We start from the raw sequence: 19,754 nt of genomic DNA on the forward strand, positions 1-19,754 counted from the left end.
GCGGCGACGGCCAGGCCGCGGCGCAGGTAAGCGCGGGCGGCGGCGCGGCCACTGCAGGCCGTTAGGGGCCCCGGCGGGGCGGGCCGCGGCGGGACGTGTCTCCCGCTGCCGCGTGGCGCGGGCCGCCCGGTCCCTGCGGCCGTTGCGGCTGTTACTGGGGTTGCGCGGTTGTGACAGCCGCTGCCGCGCCTCAGTGCGAGAAAAAGGGCCCGTCTGCCTGAAAACGGGCACCAAGCAGGGCCGCTTCCCGTGACGTCACGACTGACAACCTGCTGCTGGAGGTCCCCGGCGGTTTGGTTCCTCCGATTCACGGAAACAAATCTTGCTTGTTACGATTTTCCTAGTAAACGGTAAATGCAGCTTTTGTAGTAAGTTATACTGCATTACATACTCAACTCAGTCGGGTTTTTTCCTCCTAATCGGCACAAGCCCCTGGCCCCAGATTTGGGGGTTCTTCAGTGAAACCTCAATGTGTTCTTAAATAAGTGGTTTGCTTTCCTACTTTTAATCCTTCTGTTGTTGCATTTCACTTTCTTGGGCAATAGTTTAGATGCCACTTCCATCATTAGTTTTTAATTTTATTTTCTGGTGGGTCTGCACTTGATGGTAATGGAATTTCTTACAGAGAGCATGAGTATGCAGCATCATTACTCTTGGTTACTAAGTGAGCTGTATCATCATTGTGCAACATAATTCACGATAATATAATGCAAATTGAGCTATTCCCTAGTGGTCTGCGTACCATTATTGTTGTCTGGTTATGAATTTGAATTACTAACAGGAATACTTTCCACATACACAGGTTTATAACTCAGTGTTTCTCAGTGAAATTGTGGCAGTTCCCTGTGAATTGAAAACAATATGCAATATTCTTTACAGCCACATCCATATGTGTCATGTCAGGTCATGCCATTTTGCAGAACATGCAAGAAGTGGATCTCAGGTCTGCCAGGATGAAAATAACACTAAGATTATTCTTTAGGGCAGCCCTTTGACTATTTCCTATTGTAATTGTCTGTTGTGATTTCCTAATTAATTTTGAAACTGTTTGCCTGGGACCAAATTAAATTAAAACACTCTGTGAAGACAAAGAGGGAATTAAAGCATGAGATCCCTTTTTATGAATGCTTAAGATTTCACTTTTGAGCAATCTCATTAATTTGCAGTGTAAATAAAGCTAAATGCATGTTTGAATAGCTACAGTATTTTCCTATAGAATATTCCTGTCCTGAGCCAGAAGCCTTGAACTTTTGCCTAAGTTACCTGTTTTCCAGTTCAGTTAGAAACTCTGTTTACTAGCTGCCAGAATAGTCATGTCTGCTTATTTGGCTTCAGGATGAAATGCTCTTTCACAATACCTATTCGGTTTGGGCTTCTCTCCCCCACCAAAACCAGTTGCTCAATACTGTAACTGCCTCCCCAGAACTGATTAGTAAGTCACATGCAGAAATACTGTCATACAGTCCTCTCCTCATACGTTCTTATTATCCAGAACTAGAAAGTGGCCTCAATGAGAGAATTAGGTTGAAAGAAAAGAAAAGGAGCAAAGAGATATATCAAGATGAGGAGGAAAAAGAGTGACATCAAGTGGGATGCTAAGCTAGTGGCTTCTGCACTTTGTTATTTTTGTAGTTCTTGCTGAGCCCCTTGCCAGCCCATAGGCCTGGACATCCTCCCAGTTGCTTTGAGAACCGCTTCTTCCAGCCAGGCCCTTGTCATGGTCTGGCCAGCTTCTGTTCCCCTGCCTGGTGTTTTGGGTCTCCGTTTGTGCTTCTTGCATGCTTAGCACAGATCTCTGCCTATCTGAATAAAGGGACATAAATTGCTGCATGTGATATGAGCAGGTAGTGGCAAAGGGCACTCGACATCTACTTCTGCAATAAGCAGAGGCATGAGCCTGTATCCTTTGGGCCAGGTTATGACAGAAATCAGGGTTTTCCACTTCTTTCCAGAACCAGTAGAGCTGTACCTACTGGTAACTAAATTCTGCTGGTTCTGTGAAGTTTTGCAATTTGTTGGAGGAATATTATGACCCATAAAAATACAGTGAAATGCCATCATACTTAATGGGGCCTTACTGCTTTTGATCACATACACAAGAGACTGAGGCCAACTGCATAGAAATAAAGAAATAAGGGGGTTTGGAAAAAATGCTTAGCAGGAGGATAGAGAGACTAAAAAAATGTTAGGAGCCACCAAATAACAGAAATGAACATTTTAAATTTGAGAAAAAAAGAGGGAAGAATGAAGATAAAGTGTGGTTTAAATGTGAAAATAGTATTTTGTGTTGATTTAAATCTAGCCTTGAGTCATGGCAAGATGACACTTGAGAGAAGCGCATACCTGTGTGCATACAAATTTCCAGAACTGCATCTTCTGTGTAGAAGAAATGCCCTATAGTTTTCTGTGTTTCTTAAAGTCACAGCTGCAATAGTTTTACTTGACTTCATTTACGCAGATTTAATATGTACCTTTTACAGATCCATTGCAGACAAGGCTTCCTGCTTGTCCCATTCACCTGGTCCGTTCAAGTCAATGTTAGTGATGGACAGCATGTTGCTGTCATTTTAGTTTCACAATTCAAAATGTCCACCATATCCAAGCAATGAAAGAGTAGACAGGGCTGGAGGTGATTACGTTTACCGTATGCAAAGCCATCTGTCTGTTTCTGTGCCGTACTCTTAATGGTCTGGGCAGATACCAAGGTGGCACAGAGCTTGCATACCCAAGTGGATCTGTGGGAGCCAGCCCAGTTCTGGACAAGATTAATCACCTTAAATCAGTACTTCTGGCACTTACATCAACTCCTGTGACAGCTTCCAGCTTACTCCATGCTGACTCGCTAGGGTATTTGCTTTATGCTTTCAGTACACAGTATTTACAGTATCCAGCCGTATCACCACTTACAGTAATCCAGTCCCCACCACCACCCTTACTGCTCCCCATTTCCCATTACCCCAAATAATTGACTGGGCTTTTAGCTAATCAAGTCAAACATTCTTTATAGCAGTAATTTCGTAGTGCATCTGTTCGCTTAAGGAACCTTTAGTGTCTTTGATCTTATGGCCGGTTTCAGTCTGCAGAATATATCCTTATTTAATGAAAATTTTCACGGCTCTATTCACTTTGGTATTTATAGTCTTGTTTAATTCAATAAAATTATGAGAAATTACTCTGAGGATCTGCTCCTGCAGTCCAGAGGAAGCCGCAATTGGAGAAAGAAGGTATATTGCATCCTTTCTTAGCTCTTCTTCCCCTCCAGTGGCTAAAGTGCAACAGACGGATTTCATAGGCAAAGTGGCACTAACTACTGTAAAAGGGGCAGGATGATGCTACAAGAAGCCGCAAAATAGTGAAGATCCTCCTTTTCCTGCATTGGTTTCTTCACACACCAAATGCTACATCTGTGCTTCTAGGATATAAATATACCCTCTTGCCTGATAAAGAGCACTTATTTTCTTGATTAGCACTTTTTAAATAGCTCTTGTGGAGAATTATTACTAACAGCGTATGTTAGTACACACATTTTTTCTGTAGATCTCTGCAAAATTTCACAGATCTAGTTGTGGGATTGATAACTATAATAGCAAGATTCTGTCACAGCTGGCTTTTGAATGCCACGATAGACATATCTTTCTCATTAGAGAGACTGTTCCCATTTCAATAATCAGAAAGGTTAATCATTACAGAAAGTCTGGGACTGAAATCTTGATTTAAACTTTGATACAGAGTGTATGAAGTGCACTGTATCTTTTGCAGAATTAAGGAAGAGTTCCAGCTGCAAAACAGTAAGTTCTTGTTTCCTGAGAAAATAATAATAATAATGAATGTACTAAAAGTTACCTGTCTTAGAGAATAGGATTTATGCAAGAAATTTTATAAATTAAATTATGAAACATCATTTAAAATAAATCAATATATACAAGCCTATCACATGAAAAATTCAACTGTAACATTCCTACACTGATCCAGAAGTGCTTCCAGATTATATACAGTAGTATCATCTCATATATCTAGAAATTATTTTACAGACTTTTGAAAAATTTATAAAAGAAGAAAAAGTTTCATTATCTATCTCAGAGACTATTGTGTATGAAAATAAAATAAGGAAATAGGTGGATTAAAGAGGAAAAGAAATACATTTTCTAACTTTTCTATTTAAAAACATTAAAATGCATCATTTAATGTTTCAGCCCTTCAGAAAAAATTTGGCAAAAACTATAAAAAGTTGCAAAGGCAGAATTTTGTTTTGGTAGAGTATTACCATATATTTGGAAGCAGGCTTAGATAGCAGGAGGTACAGTTTTTGTCTTTAGGTAGTGCCACAGTTTTCTGAAGGCATGAGAACTTTAGCTTATATGCCAAATTAGATCATCTAACCTAGTTTGGAAAAAACAAACCAAAACACCAGCATCAATGGAAAGGACTTTGTGGATGTGTGAGAGTAGATGATTGTGACTCAATTCTTCAACAAAGAATTGCACTAAATATCTTGTGGGTATGGAAAGTCTGTTTGCATAATGACTTGCCTTTTCTCATTCAGGCAAAGTAGATGCAAATATGCAGAATTTTACAGCAATTTGTTTTTTGCAATTGGATGTACATGTATATATGGTTTTATTACCCAGTAACTCATTCATATATTCAGCCAGTGGAAGATAAGGTCCAAGCTCCTGCCTGTCTTCTGACTTGGGCTATTTATGCATGAACAACTGTTCAGCACTTCAGTTATATAGAAAAAACAAATCTTGACATATAATCCACGTGCCATTTGGTTAAAAATCCTTTAAATCTTTCCTAGTAATGTGGAGGTATTGCAGGCATCTTCTGCATTTCAGTGGTTTTTTGTATGCATGTTTGGGTGCTGTGATATTTTATTGTTCTCTATTTCAGTTAGAAGTGAGGTGAATTAATTATTTACCTATGTTATTTAAAGAATGTTATTTTATTCCCCTGATCTTTCGGCTAATCTCCCCTTTCTTAATACAAAATATTAATTGATGCTACCTCTGTTTCATATTTTGCTTATTTAAAAAGTTTTAGATCACATTTTAATAACAAAAGCTATATCTTTCATTTCCGTTCGATCAAAGGCATTTTTTTCTTAGCTCTTACCAAGCTAATTAAATTAGAAAGATGTAAGGCCAAGCTTTTAGTTGACTCTCCACTACTGAACTCATACATTTGAACAAGCCTGCATGGATTTACTTAACAGCCCTCTTGAATTCCTTTTTTTTATTATTATTCTCTTGTAAGATTATCTGTGAAAAATTAGGCATCTGCAGTGCTTCAGTTCATGATGTACTTGTTTCTCTTGAGTGCAGCACTGTTTGACCCAAGGATGGCATCCACTCTGGATCTGAAAGAAGCAACTGACAGCCAAAGTTCATGGGATACTTTGCTACCAGATTTCCCTAAAGGACCACTTTGCAAATATCGTAAGAAAGCTTCCTTCAATTGGAAGGAAATGGCTGTGTTTTTAGATGGGGAAGATATCATCCAGCTCAAGGTAAGCTTTGCAAGAATTGTAAGCATGTTTTAATTTTGGATAGAACTATCAGTAGAAATGAGTGTGTGTGATTCAGGAGAAGGGTATTTAATAATACTCTGCAGATACGGAGCATGAAGAAATTATTTTTGCATATCCAATTTTCAGAGCAAAAATGAACTTTTAAGCAACCTACTTTGCTACCTAGTAAAGCTTATTTCATTACTAATCATGAATAGTGGGGAAACCAGCATATGCTACATTTCAGGACTTCAATAAAAAGTGTAGTTCTATAGAAAGAACTACATCGTACCATATTTCTATAGGGCCAGCATTACATCATACTTTTACAATTCACTTAAGCTGATCTAAGTTTATTCCACTGCCAGAAGGAGTATTTCTGTCCTCCTTTGACCTGACATAAGTTCTACTCTCTTCTGTGCTGGCAATTACTGCTTGTGTGGCATTGCATTTGCACAGATTAGCTTGCCTACCTGGCTGAAAGCTAACCCTACCAATATAAAAAAATGATTAATTCAAGCAGAAGAGAGTTTGCATGACCTGGAGGATGCAGGAGGAGGTAGAACTGCCTTTTTTGGTGGTGGTATAGATTTACATGTATTTAAGCTAATTAAGAAACTTCACTGTAGTTATTAAAATCTTAGAAGGTGGATTAGAGAAATCAAAAGTGCCTTCGTCTGCGTCTGACAGATATACTTGAAAGCCATAGGAAAACAAAAGTGCCCTGTGTTCGAATGGGCAAATAGTACTGTTCATACAGAGAGATGGAGTGATCCTAACTTTCAAAAAAAGCACATAGAATCTTGTGTTTTTCTTCCCTCATATTGTGACATTTTCTTCAGAGAGAAGAGGACTTGAAAAATCTTTTTAAAAGATTTTGCCTACGGTACTGCTTTTTTTTTTCTGAATTACATGACAAGCAAATAAGGAGGCATGGATATCTCCAAGACACAGAGACTTGATGGAAAAAATGCTGTAGCGTATCATCTAAGGAGAAAAAAATGATCCAAACTAGAACGTTAAAAGACGCACATCCACAGACTGAACATCCACATGCGGCAGTTGTGTTAACTGGAGTATGTTTCTACTTTTGTCTGGGAACAGAGCAGTCATGGTAGCCTAATGCCTTTAGCATTATAGCATATTTCTAACTGAATTTAATCCCTGGAGCTTTACCTTTGTGCTCAAATTGAGGGCCATTGCTCTTTAGAGTTCTGCCAACTGCTTCACAGTGAAATAATGAGGCAGCTGTAAAAAGTTGTACCATACCACTCATATTCAAAGTGAATCAGTCATACACTACTTCATGACTAAGAAGCTTTCATAGAATTGAGTTGCATGAGCTATATATATAGTGATGGACTGTTTTAATGTATTTTTAAATTCTGGGGAGTTTGGGGTTTGTCTATAAAGTTACCTCTTTTCTCAAAGTTTGAGGCCTAGTGTTGTACCAGAAGTCTTTTAACTTGCTTTGTTAATGCTCTTGGATAAACTTTCTGATGTCAATTTTTTTCTCCTTCAAGAATAGAATCTTCTCTGCTTTAGAAAATGATCCTTTCTTTGCACATCATCCTGGAGAAGATTTGAGCCATGAGAAATATCAGGAGCTGACATTTTTGCGCTGTAAAAGGCTCTTTGAGTATAACTTTCTTACTCCACAAGAGATCACAGAGAAGCCATTAAAGATATTAAATATGATTAACTGTTTAGGGATGTATGATTGGTCTCCGTGTCTCAAGTATTTTTTACATTGCGGTGTAAGTACAGTTCGAAAAGGTATGCTGATGTCTATTTAAATTTAAGTATCTTGTGATACCATAATTCTGTTGCTTTCTGCCCATTTTATTAAAGCAGTATCTTTGCACAATCTATTTCTTTGTTTTTAAGAATCAAATTGAGTTAACTATTTAAAAGAACTGGAGAGCTGTGAAATGACATTCATAGATATTTGTCAGACAGGATGCAAGTCCTGTCTCCATTGGAATCACTCCTGGAGAGGAAAGCTGAAGCAGTGTGGGCAGAGCCACAGGAAGATATTTTTACACCTGTAGCATCATCTTCTCTTTCTTTTGTCCCCTCCTCTGCATTCTCTCTGCAGCAGTAGCAGCCAAAAGAGCTTGATTATATGTGCCCTACTTGGTGTCTCTGTCTTTGTTACAATGCCAGATACAGGCATCATAAACTTCTTTGCCTCACCACATGGTGCATTCAGAAGGAACTAAAACCTGTGACAAAACCTCATTGACATCAGCGGGTTGGGGTTGTGTTTATCAGTTGCCCCCGGCTGAGTCTTCCAGAAAGAATACTTAACAGAGCTGGTCAAATAATATTAGCTGAATAAATTCATTAGCACTAATCACAGAACAGAGGAGAGTCAGAGAATTACAGTTTTGTTACGTGAATACCTATTCAGAAAAACTGAAGGTAGCTTTAAAAACAATGGTCTTGTCTGGTCTTGAAGCAGCTTTCTTCTGTTCTTGGGTCATTAACAGTGAAGCAAACTGAAACACTCTTAAAGCTTTTGCTCTACTCAAGTGGGCATCCATAAGTACAGGTGGAAAGTAAGTTCACTAAGCATTTTGAAGAGCTTGCAATGAAGGCTTGAACAGGTTAGAACTGTAAAAATTTGATCATGTCATGAAAGTACTGCATTAATGGGCCATTCAGTCTTTGGTCTTTGGATGAGTATTTTTCTTCCTCAGAGGGCATTCAAACCTCTGTAAAGAGGCTATGACAAGATGAAATCTTGACTTATGTCCTCAAGGTGTAGTGTAAGTAGTAGTTTACCGTGCAACCTACCTTCCCGGGTTTCTTTGATGGGCATCAGTATTACAAACCATTCTGTATGTGTGCTTTGTGCTTTCCAGCATGAGGTCATGGATTTCACTCATAATTCTCTGTTTTTACAGGTATTTGCAGGTACGATTTTGAGTGCTTCTAAGAGGTTTGCAGACTTCATGAAACAAATTTATAGCATGGAGGTAATTTTTTCTGATAACTTATTAGAATCGGATACTGTCAGAATTACTTCAGTACCTGCACCTTTGTGTCATTTCTGATCTCTTTAGGTATCTGGGTACTTCTAAATAGCAAAACAAAAGAAGACAAAGGAGCAGATTCAAGCACTGAGCCCTAACTGTCCTCACTGCTTATTGTTACACCACTTCCTGGCGCTGTTTTAAGCTGTCCAAGGCAACATGCAGAAAAAGTTTGGGGATAGTTCATTCCAAGAACTTCTCCCAAAAGGCAATATAGATGAGACCTCCCCAGTTTTGTCTCCCTCTACTGTCCTGTAACATAACCTAGCAGGTTTTGCATTCTTGGATACTCCCATATCCACATCATACACTTGCAACCTTTGCATGATGCTATAAAAATACCATTTTGATGCTACGGACTGAAAAAAGATTATGTCTTATGGCCACAGAAACACCACACAGAGTCCAAAGGACGAAGTCCTTCACAGAGTAACTACGGCCTGTCTGATCTAGAAAGAGCCAATCCTAAACAGTTGCTCTTATCTATGCCATTTGGCCACATGGTCAGATTCACTCTCTGGCTTTACCCTCTTTGATTTTGTAAGATAGATATATGTTCTGAGTGCGCGCATATTTTCCTGCGCTTCATGCTTCTTTTGTTATTCTTTATCAGTTTTTGTCTTGTTGCTGTCAACCACTTACCATCCTTCTATATTTAACTTTCTTTCCTAAATTGTGTGCTTATCTCTCAGCAAAGACAACAATATACTGATGTGTAGTCCTGATTGGATACCACATGTTAAGATCAGGATGAATTCTGTTAATGACCCTCAGTGTAAGCAAAAGCCTGGGAATATGCATTTGCAACCTTAGGTCTGATTGGTTTCTTAAAACTGCAAGTCACTATCCAACAGCTGGATTTTCAATCGTTTGAAAATCTTCTGGTTTTAACTGCCATATTAAACTAGACTTGAATTGTGCCTTATGTCTCCTTATTTAGATTTTTGGATGTTTTGCTCTTACTGAACTCAGCCATGGGACTAATACCAGAGGCATACGAACTACTGCCACATTTGACAGCAGCACTCAGGTTAGTCCATAATACATAGGAATAATGTTTGGCACTGTTAAGCTCTGTTATTTATTAACAAGGCAGAATGATTCAAGAAGTTCTTTGACTAGTAAGAATTAATAAAGTTTAATTCCAAAATATATATATATACATATATATCAAATACATACGTTGGAGAGAAGAGTGTTTTTGCAAAGTCCTAGTTCAAGAAAAAACAGAGAAGCATATCCACCTTCACATGCTGTGGGTGCCTCAGTTCAGAGACAGCCCTTTCTCCCTTTCATGTATTTCTAAGAGAAAAAGATTGATTCCTGCAGAGAGAATATAAGGGTGAGTATAGGAATTTCAGCAGTTAAGCATGTTCCCACACAACTTTCCAATGTTTTCAAAACAATAAAGTGTTCTGTGGTAGTATTTTTGACTAATGCAAATCAGTGAGTTTAATACTCAGAAAACTTGCAAGGAAGAAGAAAGCATAGTGATTCCATTCTCAGACAGCAAAACAAAACACAGAGAAGTGAAATGATTCTCTATCGTATATCAATATTTACAGTGGCTTCAAAAGAATGAAGAATATGAATTGTAGATTTTAAACATAAGCATTGTATATCCTTCAGTAGGTCAACATTCCAGTCTGTGTTTTTCCGACATACAAGCAATTAAAAAATCATTTAAGCAGTATGGATAATCAGATCGCTGTCCTGAAAAAAACCCTTGCAAGATTGGCAGCATGCAAAGTTCCATTAAAATAAATGGAGGTTTATACTGGTAAAGAGTGCACTGCAGTAAAAAAGACTGAAGTGACTATATCTTTGATGAGATTGTGAAGCTATGAGTTTAGATTTCTTTTACATCCAGAAAAATACACTACTTAGAATCTAAAAATCTGAATGTTGAAGCTATGTCTGAATTTTAGGGTACATGCGTTCTTCAGCATACCCACTATTCATGGTTCCCCAGTTGTCCAAACTGGGAAGTGTGCTACCTTTCAGACTCTCAGCTGGGTTTCCTTTCCATAGAAAACTGCACAAGAAGGAGATGGTCCCTGTACAGGTTTCAGCCCAACATGGACCCACAGCCCTACTTTGCATATCTTAACCCGGAATCTAGGAAATGCTACTGAGGCTTTCACTTTGCTTTCTCAAAATGAGCAGTTTAAAAGTTGAACTTTAGGCCTTGCAATGAAGTCATGAACTTATTCTTTAAATTTGTCTTAGATAAATGTATTCTCTCCAAAGCTGAACACAGGATAAAAAGAGAGGTCTCACAGTTTTTAAGTCAAGAACAGAGTGAAACCCTGGCAGTTAATGGCTGTTTTCAAAACATCACCATGCTCATGAACAAAATGAAATTAACTATGTGCTGATTTTTATGATTTATATAACTTTGCTCACTTGTTTTTTGTGGTTACAGGAATTTATCATCAACACTCCTGATTTTGAAGCTGCAAAGTTCTGGGTTGGTAATATGGGGAAAAATGCCACTCATGCAGTTGTGTATGCCCAGCTCTATACTCCCGATGGACAATGCCATGGATTGCATTCCTTTATTGTACAGGTAGGATAGGAATATTGCGAATCATCTGGGAGAGGGGAGCAGGGTTCAAATTAAAGTTTTCTGTTATGCTGTTATTGATGTCTGACCAGCAGATTCTTTGGTTAATACCATCAACATATATTGCAATTGTAACAAGCGTATTGGTTTTAAATGTTCACTGTGTTTTTGTGATGATTGATAGCCAGTTTTATAATGTCAGTTTTCTGTAACTGGAAAATACAAAAGAGCTGAAAAGCCTCCAGATTATCACATTTCATATACAATTAGAAATAACCTATGCTATATGAAGTCATCAAAGTCTTAGATGAGGCTTAAGGTGAATTATGTCTGTCCATCCTGCAAGATGATCTGCGTGAAACCAAGTTTCTACCAGAGATCAGTTTATAAGATCAAAGGCATTAGAAAACATGCCAATGCATTAGGAAAGTTGTAAACAGTAAAATAAACTGGTTGTCAATGGAATGGGATTTATGACAAAATCAGGGAAAAACACAAAGCTGATTGTTACATCAAAGTTCTGTTGATTTCTACTATGTCTGTGTAGACCAGAGAAAGGGTTTAATGCTAGTTTGATGAGAGAGATCATTCGTGCTTAGGCATATTTTAACAGACTGGTGTAATTACTGTCATGGGATCTAAGTCTTTTTCATTGTGGGATCTATGTCCTAGAAGAGGTATATCAGTACAAGTTATATCCAGGATTATGTGCTTAGAGAAACAGGAAGCTTTCTTTAATGTTAATAATAGAATACAATTTGGGAGTATTTTCACTGTTTGAGAAGTCCAACCAAGAACTGTCTCACAACTGAAATACTGTTCTGTTCCATTTCTATGCAGATTCGAGATACAAAAACTCTCTTACCAATGCCAGGTGTGATGGTAGGTGACATAGGAAAGAAAGTTGGGCAGAATGGATTGGATAATGGGTAAGTCAATCCATTTGAATAAGGAAACATGCCAGATTGTATCACACTGTAGTGGTGCAAATATCTTCTTGTGTCAGTTCTGTACTTCTGAGGTACTTACTAGTGGTTTTAATTTGCTGTTATTTCCCCCCCCCCCAAAAAAAGGCCTTGAAGAATCTTGAATTTCCATATTCTCTAGTCCAGTTAGAATACAAAGTACCACTGATACTCTGCCAGTACCCCCAAGCAGTTTTACATTTATAGATTCTGCAGCAGGAATAATGAAAAAAAAAAAACCCACAAAGTTCTGAGTACAGGCAAAACAACCTCTCCTGTCTTTTGGGTGAAAGCCCTTAGTTGTTTACTGCCTGTTTAAGTTTCTAGCCCAGAGGAACAGAATGCTCAGAAGCAACAGCAGGTAACTTGCTGGAAAACTAAGCTCATTCTATTCAGCATGATTAAATTGAGATCTCAAACCAGAGGATGATTAGCCATCATAATATTAAGACGATATGGATTTTGTGTTTTTAACCCAAATTTGAAATAAAGAAGTACCTGGGATCCATTCTGTATCACAGCCTTCAAGCTGTGATGGCTGTAGCATTTTAATTCATACTAAGTAAAGACAGACTGAAACATGAGATCAAGAGTTAGACAAATTAAAAGCAAGAAAAGAAGGATGGGCTGACCCCACCACAGCAGCGTGAAATAGAATAGATGAAGGGAATGGTTGTGGATGATTCATGAAACAGTATTTCATTTTCATTCACTTGTCGAAAAAATAGTTGTAATGCCAACATTGGAATAACCAAGTTTTCTTATCAGGTGGCTGTTTATTGCTGGAGCTGCTTATGGACAGATGGTTAGCTTCTCCCTATTTCTTTACCTTTTCCTAGAGTGTCATGAACAGATGTGGCCCTACTTCACTATCCAAAAGAATCTAATGGGGAGGAGGTATAGCAGGGAAATCGTGGTACATATGCACATAGGGACAGCCATAAATCATACTGTACACAAATATGATTTTAAAACCTCTGTTATTTATATAGCTCTGTGTAAAGAAAGAGACCTAAAATAGTAAGGAGGGATGGGGAATTTACTTTCTTGCCTCAACTTTCTTTTTGTTGATTCAGTTGATTATAGATATATGTGTTTTCCTACAGCACATGCAGCTTCAGTAAACAAAGTATAGACATCCTAAGATATCCTGCTGCATAATGCAATGTCTTTGGCTAGCTTTCCAGAAGGTCATAGGTCGTCTTCTGTAGTTTTTTGTTCTATGTACCAGCCTCCTTCTGATGTCCCAAATATCCTGCAGTGTCAAATATGGCACTGACATTCATATTTAAGCCGTTGATTCTCATTGAGGCTCTGTTGCATAAAGACACGAAAGAAAGAAAGAAAGAAAGCTTAAAGTAAATGAAGTTTTATTAAAATGTCAAAACTTTTTTTGCCTGCATCTGCATTACAAACTGTTTGCCACCAGATGGCACCATAGCATGGGCCTAAATGACTAATCTAAATGTAATTCAGCTTCATATTAAGTAGAAATGGACAAATTCTGCTGTTTATTTTTACTTTGCAGCATAGTCTTAAGCACAACATGAGGAAGGAAAAGAGCTTGCCAAATTTGATGTACAGTTTGTATGTTCATGTGCTCATCTAAAGCATATCTATATATCCATGTAAGAGTATGGATATAAGATTACTGTGTGCTTGTCACATGTCTAAGATGCACAGGATTTTAAAATCCATTTTTCCTTTGCTGATCTAATGAAAAAATATGTAATTTTTTAAAATATATGTGATGACTTGTAGTGCATCCAAAATGATAATCCACACAATATATTGTAAATAAGAGATAGCAGTAACTCTCTATCTTAATGTTAGAAGGAATCCTGTATCTTAGTAATGATATCACAGGTCATTTAAAATAATCATACAGTATTCTAATCTTTCTGTTTACTTTGCATATGCCTTTTGAAAATCTATTACCATTATTTCCTGCACAGCAGTGTTTAGGGAGCCCCAATCATGGATTTAGATCTCTAAGTATATATAAAGACAATCCCTGCACTAAAAAGCTTAAGTCTAAGAAAGCAACAACAGATTAATATAAGAGACACAAAGGAAGCCCCAGGACACCAAAAGACACCCTTCATTCTGCTGAAAACTGTAGGAGGTTGTTGTCCAGATGTCCCTGAACTATTTTCTTTGAAGAGGTTTGAGGCTAGGTGCCAACATTGTTCACAAGAGTTAGTTTTCCCTTTGCAACCTTCCTGCTCACACTGGTCTGTCAGAAATGTCAGGATTTGTATACATTTGCTTCTGAGAGGTACGTGAAGCCGGGGATGGGACTAGCGGGGTAGTTATTTCATAGCCCTGCACTTGTCTGAGGAGCACACAAGCTGTGCCACTGTAAGAGGTGGACTGTTGGCTGCATGATCTCTGAAATGTCAAAATTGACAGGGAGAGACTTCATCCTGGAACATCAAACACTGCGTTGTCCAGGTGTTATCTCCTAATCAATTTAGTAAGCTTACATGCCAGCTTAGCCTGGAGAAAGCACAGCGTATAGTTCCTGTGCACTATAGAAGCCTGTTGTGTGTGGGCGTAAGAAAACATCCCATTATGCTGCAGCTAAAAGTGTTGGTCTCTACTGCACACTTTGCCAGTTTGTGAGGTCTGATTTAACTACCGTAGACACGCTTACGTAAATCGAATATATTTCCACGAAGTTACGCTCAGGATGAATGGTCAGAATGGGTATCACAGTGTAGGGAAGCTGACAGAGATCTCCAATTTTGTACTTGAGGAAGTTTTTACTAAGACTTTTCAGTATGCGTACACACAGTTAAGCTCCTGAATGCATATATAGAATATGGGGAAAATATTCCAGAGTCCTAGGAAAACGCAACTGATTTGTGCTATGTAAGAGAACAGAATAGGTGATTGTAGCCCTTTTGGTTTTTGAAAACTATTAATCTCTTGGGTTGTTTGGCTGAAGGGTAGTTTCCTGCTAATGCAGAGTGTAATGTTTTCAGTAAGAGAAAAAAATTCAGAAGCAATGTAGGAATTTTTGCAGTGTAAATCCATTTGACTAGCCTGCTCCTTGGAAATCTGTTTTTCAAATAATTCAGATTTTCAAATAATTCTCATAGCTTCATAACTGGGATGTCCTAAAATCACTTGGCTTTTGCAAGTCTTCCCAACTTCAGGTACCCATTAAAAAAAAGACAAAATCACTTGAAATTATTTTAAAACATTTTCCTTTCTCTATGCCATTCACACACATTTTGTGTAATAAATACATAAATAAAAACAAAACTCCAGTTTTTCATGTGGTAGGCTTAGACTGTTCTTATGTTTTCTTACCAAAAAAAATCAGGCTGCCACCAGAGGCTGCCAGTGCTTCAATCTTAATTTTTATAATATAAAAATGTCCACCTGTTGCTAGTGGTCTGGGATTCTTTGAAGTGTGCTGTTCACTGAACTCTGAAAATGGAAGTAGTTGGGGGAAAAAACAGCTGCCAAAAAAACCCTGGTATTTGAGATCTGGAGGCTTTTGAATAATATGCACAGCAGGCATAAGAGGAGAGGGACAAAAGACAAGAGCTTGGGTAAGTGCTGAGGTGAATTTCTCTTTCTTCCCTTTGATTTTTCTATAATCACCTGTCTACCCTGGTTAACATAACAACATTAGCAAAATTACTCATTACTGCAATGCACGTCAGCAAGTGCTTGCCGTTGAATCAGTAGTGACTCTAGTTCATGCCCAGTTGGAACTAGTGGCAAACTGTTGCTTTCTTCACTCTAGAAATCACAAAGAGAAATAAGACACTCAGCTGAATCTGTACAGGAAACAGTTTGAAGAGCAGGTAGAATTGTGCTAAAGTGGTGCTTAACATGCCTGCCTTTGTAAAATATACTCTGTGCTGGCTCAAATGTAGCTGCTGATAATGGTGATTTTGTTGTGTAGACAAAACCTATCATAAAAAAAGGACTAGTGAAATGATGGCATCACTGGCAAAGATAAAGCTGTTTATTTTAACTGACTTGTTTGTGGGAGAGGAAAGGATCTTTCTGGGGGAAGACGAACTGTTAGCTGTATTTAATTACAATAATGGACTTTGGAAAACTGAAGCTTTTTCTTAGCTGTTTGCCTTTCACATTCAGTTAACGTGTGATTTCTCCACACATGAGACATGTGCTAAGACATTCAGTACTTCCTCTAACAAAATAATTGAAGCCAGATTCAGTATTCTAGATACTGAAAACAAAACAAAATAACCAAGAGGAAATGGATAAAGGAGAGTATGTTGGACAGAAAAGCAGTAAGTGGTGTAAAAGTAACCCTCCTGGAAAGATTGCAGGTTCTGAAAGGCCTCAGTACAGTTCCTTGCGTATTTGCAAAAACGGTTTATATTACACAATCTCCAATTCTTTGTAGATTATTTTTAAATATTATTTATTGTTTGTTTGTTAGTATTTCAGTATCATGCCACAGTGCCCATAATAAATTAGGGTTCTGCCACTCAGTTTAAGTGTAGAACAAATGAAAATCTAGTCCTTCAAAAGGTTTTTGTCTCCCAGTATTTATGCTGTTTACTCTTATTTAGATTTTCCAATGGTTGCAGTTATTTCCCTGGGAAGACAGGAGCTGGAATAGATTGTTGGAGCCTAAATAGTCTCTTAGAGCACAATTTTACAATCTGAAGTTGTTCAGTGAAGATCAAATCCCATGCACAGTTCCTTTGGTTGGTTGTTTCTACTCTCACACTGCCCTTTTCCTCGTGCTGGGACAAACATTTGTATAGCTGTGTAGTGGACTCAGCTAGGGAACTGGAACTGTCTGAAAACTAATCCAACAATAAAAAAAAACTTGGCTGTTTTCAGCCAGATCGTTTGTCAGGTCTGGTTCATTGCAAGGCCACGGAAAGGACTCTGCCAGGACAAAGAAAGGGACAGTACAGGGATGAAAATAAGAAAGCAAGTGTAGAAATCAGTCCTACTTCTCAAATAAACAGGCTTATATTTGCTTAAGATTTTTTTGAACTACAGCCTCTGACCATAGTTACAAGCAATTGCATAAAGAGCAATAGTAATGAAGCAAGCATAAAATAAATATACATGTTAAAAATGCCTATACCTGAACTTACATATATCTACTGCTGTCAATCAGCGTTAACAGTGCTGCTTGATCAGTTAAACCAAATATTTTGCAAGACACATCCTGTTTATTTGCAATTTAAATCTAAGTGGTGATTTTGGAGGGAATCATTGCTATTTCTCTGTTATGCCTTCCAACACTTAGGTTCTACTGCCAAGGTGAAACATTGTACAAATACACGCATGCTGTGCATATGACTAAGACATGATCACATTGCTAAAGAATACTGCCTCATTCCCTCCTCATTTTTGTCACTCGCAAGTACTTCAGAACTGGCCAGTTCTTTGCAATGCCTTTTAAACTGACCAGTACTAATAGGAGAAGAAAGGTGAATTTACATCTGGTCATGCACTTATTTTATCACCCACAGAAGTAAGGCCTCACATCTGCAGTGAACTTCAAACATCCTTTTTCTTTTCCTTAGCAGTGCTCTGCCAGCTCTAAACAGTTGCAGAAATCTGCACATCCAGAACTCATTGCAAGGCTGGCACTTAGACTGTAGGAACTTTAGAGTGAGAGGGTCTTTGTGTCTCCATGAAGCCCATTAAGATAGGATTAGAAGGCCTATAAAATGGTACATTGTTTTGTCACAGCTATTGAACATTACTGTTGCAGAGCTAAATTCTTACTTTAGTGCCTTGACTGTAGAAACTGGGCCTAAACTACTGCCTTGCATAGTTTTTCCCAGCTTCTCTGTAGCCCTTCTCAACTGTAACCTTTCTGTGAGTTTTCGGTCTGGAATATGTGGCTGTTTTCTTTCTCTTCTACAAGTTTTTCACCAAACTTCTTAAGTGTTATTCTTCCTGAGGTTTACTGTATCCCATAAACAGCTGTGAGATCGCTTGACTCCCAGTCTTCCAATACCTTTCACCTGCTTTCTGTTTCTGGCCAGAAGGATTAAAGGAACTGTCACTGCACCATCTCTAACATAGTCAATAACAAAAGCTGGCAGGAAAGGCATTTTAGTGGGTTTTAAATTCACCAAAGCATGTTTGAGCTTTTTGTACCATAGGTAACAGCCTATTAATTTAGTACTGGCAAAAGGAGCTTGTAGCTTTTCCAGCTGCTCCTTTTTTATCAACATTGCTGCACACCAGATGAATTATTATTGCATGATTTAAAGTCAGTAAGATTAACTTTGCTTGAAATGTTCCCTAAACTACTGGCCAAAGAACCCTAATAAGAATGCTACTTTTGGAATAGTACTTCACTCTGCTCGGCTAATCTTGGTAGAAATGTATATAACACATTTGTTTTACCTGTTTGCTAGATGCTGTAAAAATGCACATTTCTTTTGTGTATTATATGTAAAATATCATGTCTTAGGCATTGCTAAAGGTACAGTAGTATTTACTTGTGGCTAGAATGTTGGGGTTATTCTGTGAGTGTGACTTTGTCCACCATCAGATAGGGATGTACATGTACTCGCTAGAACATACCTGTACGCTAGACTGATGAAGGGTTGTAAGTGACAGAAATTTAAAGAGCAGAGAATTCCTTGTTTATAGAAAGAGAAAACATTGTGGAACCACAGCCAGAAAAAAGGCATGTTGTTTTCTTTACCATTTTTAACTATGAATTTTTACCAAAGACAGCAGTTAAGTACTGGGTCTCCTGACCAAGTACAATATGCAAATCAAGACGGAATGACTTGGGGCAGTTTGCTTTGCAAATCCAACTGTGGAGTACCTACCATTTCTTACAGAATGTCAGATTAGATGGTCTGGTAGTTCTTTGTGACCTTGAAATTTATGGTCCTATACATTTATCATGACCAAAATCACACAGCTGGAGGCAAACACAGTAGAAAGAATCATACAGTATATATTTAAAGTGACAGCTGTTTATCCAAATGCAGAAAGATTTTCTTCTCAGTCACACTAATTGCTGTGCAGAAGAGGCAGTGGAGTTTTCAAACCCATGGTCATGTCATCACCACATGCAACTTATCCATTTTCCAGACTTGCTGGTACATGATATCCCCATGACGGTATATACAGTTCCATTATTGTGAGATATTTCTACTTTTCTTCAATGTCTTTAAGGGGATTTTCTCCTAAATGCGTTGACAGATGTGGTCCATGTCTATTCATTATGCTTTCTAGGTTAATAAACATTAGAAATGTGATCTTTGACTTCATTAAATCTTATTATTTATTTTTTAATATGTTCCTATATCAAGTTCAATTTGGCCAGTATGTCTAGTGATTACAAAGTAAGATTTCAAATAGCATAAAAGTTCTTGGAGTAAGAGCCTAACAGGAGTTGGCAGTCATATCACAAAGTCATCTAACTCCCAGGTTCTGTAAGTTTCTGCTTTTATTTTCATCACTAGTGCTTATAGACAATATATCTTATTCCTTTACTCATGGGAATTTTCTGTGGGATTTGTAATTGCTAATTCTGTCCCCCTTTTTTGCTTCTTAGTTTGTACCATTTTTATATGCACTTATTTTGATAGCACCTCACAGAAAAAGGAGGAAATGATGCATCTGTAATGGACAATATAATAGAAAAAATCTGAACTCTCAAAAACTGTCTCAGTGTACTTTATTCAAACTAA

The 19,754-nt window shown here is 37.9% G+C and overlaps 1 protein-coding gene across 8 annotated transcripts in view; it reads left to right on the top strand.

The window, feature by feature from the left end:
- Nucleotides 1-6: 6 nt before the first annotated feature.
- ACOX3 (acyl-CoA oxidase 3, pristanoyl) overlaps nt 7-19,754 on the top strand; it is a 43,716-nt gene continuing 23,968 nt past the window's right edge. Inside the window, exons 1-8 of one of the 8 annotated variants that reach the window (XM_026054781.1) lie at nt 87-350; nt 3,760-3,788; nt 5,325-5,509; nt 7,033-7,266; nt 8,419-8,490; nt 9,488-9,577; nt 10,973-11,116; nt 11,954-12,042. In XM_026054781.1, the coding sequence (XP_025910566.1) occupies nt 5,342-5,509; nt 7,033-7,266; nt 8,419-8,490; nt 9,488-9,577; nt 10,973-11,116; nt 11,954-12,042 (797 nt within the window). In that variant the 5' untranslated portion in view covers nt 87-350; nt 3,760-3,788; nt 5,325-5,341. Of the gene's footprint in view, nt 27-86; nt 351-3,759; nt 3,789-5,319; nt 5,510-6,351; nt 6,586-7,032; nt 7,267-8,418; nt 8,491-9,487; nt 9,578-10,972; nt 11,117-11,953; nt 12,043-19,754 lie in introns of those variants that run through there. The other 7 variants (XM_026054780.1, XM_026054782.1, XM_026054779.1 and 4 more) reach the window with 7 other exon arrangements.

Source organism: Apteryx rowi, unplaced genomic scaffold, assembly GCF_003343035.1.
Source record: "Apteryx rowi isolate R43461 unplaced genomic scaffold, aptRow1 scaffold_97, whole genome shotgun sequence".
NCBI classification, from domain to species: Eukaryota; Metazoa; Chordata; class Aves; order Apterygiformes; family Apterygidae; genus Apteryx; species Apteryx rowi.